This window comes from Phoenix dactylifera, unplaced genomic scaffold, assembly GCF_009389715.1.
Source record: "Phoenix dactylifera cultivar Barhee BC4 unplaced genomic scaffold, palm_55x_up_171113_PBpolish2nd_filt_p 001090F, whole genome shotgun sequence".
In the NCBI taxonomy this organism is placed as follows: Eukaryota; Viridiplantae; Streptophyta; class Magnoliopsida; order Arecales; family Arecaceae; genus Phoenix; species Phoenix dactylifera.
The window spans coordinates 28024-38010 of record NW_024068437.1 but is presented as its reverse complement, the minus strand read 5'-3'; the positions used below and the strand labels follow the sequence as shown (position 1 = coordinate 38010).

Genomic DNA, 9987 nt, shown 5'->3' with positions numbered 1-9987 from the left:
TTTTTTTTAAGTTTCTTTAGAGGACTTGATTCCCTCACATAACATGATTGGATCTTGTTTACATGTGCCAAAAAGCAACCTACACTTGAATTTAAACTGGTAGATTTTGTGGATCAGAGGCCATAAGAGGCTTGTATCTTTTCCAGATGACTACATTGAGATCCTTTAGATCAACCTTTTTCAGGGCTTCTTACTTGCACCAGTTCAGGATGCCGTGGCGGGGCTGGATTTCACAGGCCACTACCAAGCTTTGAGCAAATTAGGAGCGACAAAACTGTTACTAGATTCCCTTATGGTTCCTCTCTCCTGTCGGGGGCATCCCAGCCAAAGGTTTCTCCCATTGGAAGCCGAGGCCTCCATGCAAGCCGGGTCATGTATGAGTCCACAAAATTTTCAAACCGTCCATTGTCGCCTCATCTGCCTCTGAAGAAGCCACAACTTAGTGCGACATATTCAATTTCCCATCGTATATTTGGAGCTTCTGTAGCGTCACTAATCCTTCTAGTTCCTGTTGCTATGAAGTTCAGCCACATGTATGATGTATGAAAGCCAATGCTTGCCATAGCTTCTGGTGCCTATGCCGACTGTGGAGCAGTAAACTCGTCTGATTCCCAAAGAAAAGATAGGTTTCCTAAAAGATGAAAAATGGAAAATAAGCGTTCTTGACTCCATTTCAAGGAATCAATACCGATTTAAGTGGACACTCCAAATGATAATGATAGTAATGAAACTCTTTTATTGTGGCCATTCATACAGGAGTTACCCCTCTCTCTCTCTCTCTCTTTTTGGGAGGATAGAGTGTGGGTGCAACCAATAAAATCAAAAAAAATAAAAAAAAGAGACAACTTAAAAGGTAAGACGCAGGCATGCGGTTCTTCTAGATGAAACTTCCAGGAACATGTGCTGCGAAGGAGGCAACTTTCAAAAGAAAGCATATCTGTTCAACAAATAAAATTCTAAGCAAATCCGGCCTGGCCCACTTGGCCTGGCATGGCCTAATGTTGTACGGGGATTGGAAGTCAACTTAGGTTCCGGCAGACTTCAACTTATAAAAATCAGCGTGAGTTCGGGATCCAATCGCAAAGAAAACGTTCTAGAGACCTTTAAAGTCAGTCCACCCCCTCCCCACTTTTCATGGGTTTAAAATGACAATTACGCGTTTCCCCACCCACTCTCCCAAGTCCCAACGGGAGATTCCTCACTCTTTTCAGCTACACGAACTCTTTACTTGGGATTCTTCTGCAAGTAGCCAAGTCGAGCCTGAGCTCGCCACCAACTCACCTGCATCACATCAATCCCTTCGTGCCGCGTGGGATGAACCCCAGTTCCTCGAGTCTTCGTCGAAGACTCCACGAAGATTACAAGTCAATCATCCGGAGTCTCTAGCCTCTACCCAAGGCCTCTCCTCCTCCATTCCTTCCTTCCCCCTATAAACTGAAGCTTGTTCCCTCCAAAAGCCAAATAGCAATAGATGGCGAGGCGACGAGAGGAGTCCGAAGGCGGCGGACCCATCGGCAAGTTGCCGGAGGGCTGCATCTCGCACGTGCTCTCCCTCACGACGCCTCCTGATTCGTGCAGGTCGGCCCTCGTCTCGGCCGCCTTCCGCTCCGCGGCGAACTCTGATGCTCTGTGGGAGCGGTTCCTCCCGTCCGATTACGAGTCGATCCTGTCGCGGGCCGTTGATCCGGTCAAGTACTCGTCGAAGAAGGAACTCTATTTCCGACTCTGCGACTCTATTCTCGTCGATGGCGGCACGATGGTGAGTTATGTCACAATATGATTCCGAAAGTCGTATCACTATGTGAAGTCATATAGTTACAACAGAAAATATTTAAAAAAAATATGAATTTGTTTTGTCTTCTTCTGCAGAATTGGAAAAAATATATATTTTTGCCTAGTTATAGTGTTACCCTTTAATTATGGTGTTACCCTTTCGATTATTTCTTTTGTTCAATAAAGCAATTTTGCTCCTGTGGCAAAACGGCCTAGACGTGGACGACGCCTAACTTGTCATCAAAGGAGCGATGACGCTCGTTGTCACCACATCTCTTTCAAAATTTCAAAAAAAAAAAATTAGTTTTAATTAAAATAAATGTTTTTTTTGTTAACGGTGTTAAAAGAACCGTTACATTAGAAGCATTTGTATAAAAACAGTATTTTATGAGGGTACAAAAATAAATATAAATTTTAAGAGGATATTCACGCAAATTTGAATTTTAAAAAGGGTATTTATGCAAAAAATCTTATTTGAATTTATTTTAGAACTTTTTGCATAAAAACGCTCTTCAATATTGAATTTTGCATGAATTTTTTTTTCTAAAATTGATATTTAAATGTATATCCTTGTAAAATATTTGTTTTACTATTCTACTCTTTTTTAATCCTTATATTTGCATACATCTAATACTATTAAAAAATTAACGATTTTAAATTAAAATGACTAAAATACCTTTAATGGGTAGATGTACAAAAAATATTTATAAGGCGATCGCGATGGAGAAAAAAAAGTAATTTTAACTTTTTATTTTATTTTAATTAAAATAAATATAGTTTTTATTAATGGTGTTAGAAGAACCGTTATATTAGGGGCATTTGTGCAAAAATAGTATTTTATGAGGATACGGAAATAAATATAAATTTTAAGAGAGTATTCAAGCAAATTTAAATTTTTAGAAGGGAATTCACGCAACAAATCTTTTATTTTAAAACATGACATTTGTGGAGTAGAATATGATCGGCATGATGATTTGTGTTTCCCTTGGAAAATTATAGAAATTAGCAAAAATGTTCAAAAAGCATGATTCTCGATTACTTATGCTCCTAAAATTATGTTCAAATGCCATGTAGTAGCATCTGATTAGAATATTTTTTATGCAAATTTTGGTTCGAATATGGCATATTTATTGAACATACTATTCCTTAAAAATGAGAGAAGTGTTTGGCTAACAAAAAGAAAGTAACCCTTCAAACTTGGAAGATACTTAAGTGAGAAGTGAAACAAGCACTTGTTCCTTCTGTTTATATCAAGTAATTAAGAAAGTGTTTATTTAGACATTTCAGTTGAGTAGAATAGACATAGCAGGAGAGGTATGATGTATTACTTAAAGGAGGCCATGATTTTTCTATGATCTTTCTTTCATTTTTTTTTCTTCTAATTTTTGAGAGGAGAGAGAGTTTCTCTCTCCTATCTATTTGATATATATAGATATATTGATATACATCGGATTATAATTTTTGTTACAAATAGACATCATGTAGATCCTGAATGTCACATCTGCCAATTTTTTTTAATTTATTGCAAGGAGTGTGCTTTTATTGTTTTGTTCTCTTTTTACATAACGATTTCTGTTTTTTTTTTTGAAAAATTGCAGAAAATCTTGCAATTTATGGATTATTGCAGCATATTCCATATAGCTTTTAGAAAGAATTAAATAAATACCTGTGCACTACTCTGGCTATGTCTACTAATATTAGCTTTTTGTGCACTTTCCCTTGCTTCAAGAAACTAGGAGTATGATATTGATGGTTTTCTTATGTGTATAGTTTTTTTTATTTTTTATTTTTTTTGCTTTTCTTCTTTTTTATCAATACTTTCGGGGTAGCAGAGCTTTGGATTGGAGAGATCAACTGGACGTAAATGCTACATGATATCTCCAAGAAGCATGAATATTACATGGAGTAACACACCACAGTATTGGAGATGGATTTCTCTGCCTGAGTCAAGGTATTTGCACAATCCCTCTATTTTTGAAGAAATTTCTTTTAGATTGTAATAATAAAATTTTAGCAAGTTGTTTGGGTGCATGCGTGCTTTGCATGGGTAAGCAAGACATATACCATTTGCTAGGTTCTAAAATAATGACGAGGTGGGCTTTTTCTTGTCAGTTTTGTACTTCCATTCTTTGACACTGTAGAGGAAGTTCGAGATCGATCTTGATATTGCATAGCCACAAAACCGATCACTGTCTAATGCTATATCCTGTTTACATTTTGCTGAGTATAATAAGAGGTTAGAACAGCTAAACTATAGCTTTATTTTCTTCTTGACCTCTCTCTAAACATTCTACTTTTTTGTGAGCTATTTTAGTGTGTTTGGTTTGCTGAGAACCTAAACACACTGTCTTGATGCGATTTTCAATCAGCTTTTTGACTCCAACTTCCCACCAAGTCTTGAAGCTTAAGACTTGATGAGAGCTTAATTAACTGTACAAAGAAATGTTGAAATTTTCTCAGTACAATATCATTTACGTTTGATATGCAAAACATAAAAATTTCATGCGGATTTTCATGATTTCACTTAGCTAAATACATGCATAGATACATACAAATACACAACAATCAAAAGTAATTACCGAAAAAGGGTGAGAAACCAACAAGTTAACATTTAGAATGTTATTGGTTGCAACATTCTAATCTCACACAAATGGACTAAAACTAGTCAAACCCTTAGAGACAAGAACCATGCTGAAAAGATCTCTTGGCAGAAAAGGCTTGTGATATTCATGCCATAGTGGCGCAGGGAGAAACAAGTCAATGGGCTGTAGATGGCATGGACGGGGGCAAACTCATAGCTCTAGGGGATTGGCTTGCTCAAGGTAGAATTAAAGGTAGAGGTATGAGCATTTTAGTTCATCCACTAGCATGCAACTAGCACCAAGTGACAAGCTGGGACATTATAGCATGGCATGTAGTAGATGATGAATATGAGAAAGAAAAGAAAGGTAGAATGGAATAGCATTTCTGTTCCCTTTTCTACATGCTAGAAACACATGATGTTAAATCATTGTTTTGTTTGCCTTCCTTATCTATAACAAAAACTGCAAGAGAGAGTGAGAGTAAGGGAAAAAAAAAGTCTGAACATAGGAGTAGACATGGAGTAACAAACTTTATGATATATACTTCAAATTTTGGAGATTAATGGCTAAGATTATTGATTTGAAATTATATGAAACTGGTGCCGGTGATGCTGGTGAACTTGCCGGTTGTGGAGTCGGTGGAGCAGACTTCTTAGCGGCAGCTTGGCCTTCCCATCGGCCTTCTTCTCTGGTTGAAATTTCACGGCCGAAGCCGGCTTCTTCTCATCGGCCGACTTCTTCCCCACGGCTTTTGCCCCATAGCCGCTCCTTCTCGTAGGGGTGGCAGGGTTTTTTGAAGTTGGCTATGTACAACTCATTAATACAGCTAACAATACAGCTCATATACAGCTAACATCCTTCCTTAAACTCAAGATGGCAACGAAGATGCCAACTTAAGTTTGCTAACCAAATCACGATAACGTCCCAGTCGATGGGCCTTCATAAAAATGTCAGCAAACTAATCCACAGAAACAACATGTATCAACTAAAGAGTGTCTTGCTTGATATGATGCCGAATGAAGAGTGCCTTAGCTGTATATGAGTAGCATTTTTAGCTATATATGAGCTCTATACATGAGTTGTATATGAGCTGTACATAGCCACCTTCAATTATAAAAGGTGGGCTATGGCATTGTTTGTAAGTGAATAAAAGAATACATCCTTCTTATCTCTCCTCTCTCCTTTATGTGATTCCTTCTCTCCTCTCTCTCTTCTTTTCTCTTTATGTCAAGATCGACTATTGGATCGAGAAGTCTTCTAGGTCTTTAGTCTTTGTGCGAGGGTTTCAATTTTCGATTGGATTAGAGGGGGGTGTGGTGAGAAAGCGTCGCACAAGGAGGTTGGTGTTGTCAAAAATGATAGTTTTTTGAGGTTTTTGGATGATTTTGCGGGATTTGAGCTGGTTTGAAGCATATTCGAGGTTGGGAAGTTGCTGGAGGGGGAATTTGGTGGTTGAGTGGGGGTCGAGGGAAATCCCATGGTTTTTCTTGTTTTTTGCGACCGTTATTTAGCATTTGTCGGCGTTCTGGTTGCTGGATTTAGGAGATTCCATATATGTGGGAATTCATAGGGTTTGGTGAGGTGATGCCGAATCTCTTGATAGGAAACCTAGAGATTTGGTGTTTTGAGAGGGAAAGGAGGGAATTTGGAGATGAAAAGGTCGAGTTCCTAGCATCATTTGGGTGATTCTAGTGGCTAATTGTTCTAGAATCGGAGAACCATGAGGTCTGAGTTTGAAATCAGTGGAGTCTTGGGAGGAATTCTGAGATCTCTGCGATGACGTCGTCTTTTTGGTACTCTACTTTTGGTAAGCCTAGAGGACCCTTGCCAAGTTTCGGTCGGGAAGCAAGGCAGAGAGAGATTCTTTTCCATCTGAGAAGGGGTGACTTTACACTCGAGCTTTAGCCAGATAAAGATCAAGGCTTCCGTTTCGAAAATGGGAGAAAGTCGGTGCCAGGAGCAGGTTTCTAGGGTTCGCTTTCGAGGGAGTAAAAGCGACAAGTGGCAGCAGAGAGCAGTGGTAGCCCTCAGATGTTAGTTTAGGCCTTCTTTGGCCTCATCGTAGTGATTAGCACTATTTTTATGCTCTTGTAATCCTCTATGAGCCTTGCACTTATCGCAAGGCCAGTTCTAATCATCTTTGCTAGAAGGCCATGTCTGATGAACTCCAAGTCCTTCATGATACTCATACATGGGATCTAACTGACTTGCCTTCTGAAAATGTTGCAATAGGATGCAAGTGGGTGTATAAGATCAAGACTCATGCTGACGGTTCAGTAGAATGCTACAAAACTTGTCTTGTGACTCGAGAATTTACATGGGAGTACGATATTGACTATAAAAAAACTTTTGCTCCAATAGCACGTCTTACCACTTTTCGTTCTTTACTTCCAGTTGCAGCTGTTAAGCGATGGAAGATGTATCAGATGGATGTTAAGAACTCTTTTCTCAATAGTGATTTAACTGAGGAAGTATATCCACAGCCTCCTTCAGGTTTTGCTCATCCGCCTGGAAAGATCTATCGTCTTCGTAAGGCGCTCTATGGCCTTAAGCAGTCTCCTCGAGCTTGATTTTTCAAGTTCAACTCAATCTTGACTCACTCACAGTGCATATGATTCTGCACTATTTCTTCGCCGATCTGAGGCTGGTGTTGTTCTTTTCTTGCTATATGTGGATAATATGGTTACTACTAGAGATGAGTCTCAGAGATTCATGCACTTTAGCAGTTTCTTGAACATCAATTTGAGATGAAGAATTTAGGATCTCTCAGCTACTTTCCTGATTTGAGGTGACATCCAGCTCAGATAGCTACTATCTTTTTCAGGCTAAGTATGCTTTCAAGTTACTGTCTCGTACTAGGTTGACAAATAGCAAGACTGTAGATAATCCTCTGAAAATGAATGTTAAGCTTCTTCCTATTGATGATGAACTATTGATAGATGCGACTTTGTATCGACAGTTGGTTAGTAGTCTCATCTATTTGACCACTAAACGTCCTGATATTTCTTATGCAATCATCCTGGTTAGTCAGTTTATGTATACACTACACTCTACACACTATGCAGCAGTCCTATATATCCTTCGATACGTTACGGATACATTATTCCATGACCTTTGTTTCTTCGCCCACTCCACTTTGGATATTCAAGCCTATTTTGATGCTGATTGGGGCTGGCGACCCTACAGATCATCACTCTACTACTGGCTATTGTTTTTTGCTTGGTTCTTCTCTTATCTCTTAGAAAAGTAAGAAGCAGACAGTTGTCTCTCGCTCTCATACAGAGACTGAGGATCATGCACTGACAGATACTATCTTTGAGTTCTTATGGCTTCGATGGCTACTGCATGACATGGGTGTTCTTTTAACCAACAGTTTCTCTCTTCATTGTGATAATATGAGTGCCATGCATATTGCTCATAATGATGTGTTTCATAAGCGAACGAAGCATATTGAGATAAATTGTCACTTCATTCGACATCATATCAAGCAAGGCACTCTTCAGTTGATACATGTTACTTCTGCGAATCAGCTTGCTGACATTTTTATGAAGGCCCACCCATTGGGGTGTTATCGTGATTTGGTTAACAAACTCAAGTTGGCTTCTTCACTACCATCTTGAGTTTGAGAGAGGATGTTAGCTGTATATAAGCTATATATGAGCTGTCTACGTGAGTTGTATATGAGCTGTACATAGCCACCTTCAACTATAAAAATGGGCTATGACACTGTTTGTAAATGAATAAAAGAATACATTCTTTTCTCTCTACGTCCCTCGTTCCTCCCCTCTACAACTCTCTCTCCTCTTCTTCTAAGTTTACAACTGGATGGAACCAAACCACAACTAAACTCTTTTAGCTCAAGCTTTGGATGGAGCTGACTAAGTTGCTGAGTGACTTGATGAGTTAATTGATCCAGGGATCAGAATTTACATATTTTAACGGGGCTTTAGTCGAGTTTTTTTTACCAGCAATTTAAAAGTATAAAGATTCCTATCATAATTTTTCTATATCCTTTCATTTTTTTGCCCTCCAATAGATGCCTTGAACAAGTAGCAACTTGCTCACTTGAACTGGTCAGGGCCGGCCAACCCTTAGGCAACTGAGGCGGTCGCCTAAGGCCCCGGCCCAAAGAAGGCCCACCGCAGGAAATGCTTCAAAGACAAAATGGAAAAAAAAGGTCCCCTGTGAATTCGCCTTAGGCCGGCCCACTATAGGGAAGGCCTCAAAGACAAAACAGCCTTAGGCCCCCAAATACATTGGGCCGCTCCTGGAACTGGTAATGCTTCCTTTTTCAGCATGGTTTTTCCAAAATATAACATAATTTGATGTTTGAATTGCCTCAAATACTACTGGATGTGGTTCATATTATCATCGCAATACCTTATTCAACGTGGAAGTTTGCTTTGCTTGGCACCAGGTTCGCAGAAGTGGCTGAGCTTCTAGCTGTTTGTTGGTTGTTTATGAGCGGCAAGATTGACTGTCGACTACTCTCTCCTAAAACAACCTATGCTGCTTATCTCGTCTTCAAATTGGCCTCTAGGTCATATGGACTTGGCCCCCCTCGCCAGTTGGCATCAGTGAAGCTAGGAGATTATGCCTTGGAGACCGATATCTGTTTGCAAGATGATGAGGACAGTGATGATGATGATGGTGATGATGATGATGACGACGACGGCAACGACCACCACCAAGAGGAAGCCCAGCAGCGCCAGCAGCAACGGCAACAACCCTTGAGGGATGATGGGTGGATGGAGATCGAGCTGGGGGAGTTCTACAATGATGAGGGGGATGACGGTGATGTGGAAATGAGTTTGGCGGAGGTGAATGCATTGCATTGGAAGAGTGGGCTCATCATCCAGGGCCTCGAAGTAAGGCCCAAAATTTGACTTAATTGGATGCTGTTGCTATTGTTTTCTGCTGCTTCATACCTTGAAAAAACCGTTTGTTGTTGCTTTAGTTGCATGCTGTATCATGTTAGTAGCTACCAAAACTCTTTATGGTGGTCTTATGGACAATTTACATGTTGGAGTTTTGAATAAATTTGAATGTAAATAATCCGATGGCTTCAACTTTTGTCCATATCCAAAGGAGGAAAATACTGGCTTTAACTGTTATATTGATCTTCAACATGATAATATGGAGCTTTTTAGTTACTCATGGAATTTTGACGTAGTGAATCCAAAAGCAGGACCCTCCACCAGAAATATAAGATTGTAGAGGTTTAAATATATAAAAAAATTATTCAAACGCCCTGTCTACTTTGATCAAATTGCACTTATATCTCTTGGGCTTTAAAAATTTTTAATTGGATCCATTATGTTACCACTGTCGAAAAACTTTTGCCTAAAAATTGTTATATCATTATTTTATAAAAATAAATTTGCTAAAATAAATTTAGAAGATTGAAAACTGTTTGCCTGGATCGAGGCGTATGACATATACCGCCCTAAAAGTGTGATTCACCCCTTATGTGCGGATTTACGGCAATTTCATCCCCAAAGTACAACAACCCGGCTCAGCCCGATCCTTCTCTAACGAGCACGATTGCTAGGTGGCTTGACCCAATCGACTCCTATGCCCCTCCAAAAAAGATAAAAAATAAAAAAATAGAAAAAAAGTTGAAGAGGGGAAG

The 9987-nt window shown here is 39.4% G+C and overlaps 1 protein-coding gene across 1 annotated transcript; it reads left to right on the top strand.

The window, feature by feature from the left end:
- The first annotated feature begins 1381 nt into the window (after positions 1 to 1381).
- Positions 1382 to 9482, top strand: LOC120107948 (F-box protein PP2-B11-like). The gene is made up of 3 exons (XM_039121477.1): positions 1382 to 1759; positions 3606 to 3724; positions 8773 to 9482. Exons 1-3 carry the CDS (start codon positions 1472 to 1474, stop codon positions 9239 to 9241), a joined length of 876 nt encoding a protein of 291 aa, XP_038977405.1. The 5' UTR covers positions 1382 to 1471; the 3' UTR covers positions 9242 to 9482.
- The last annotated feature ends 505 nt before the right edge of the window (positions 9483 to 9987 follow it).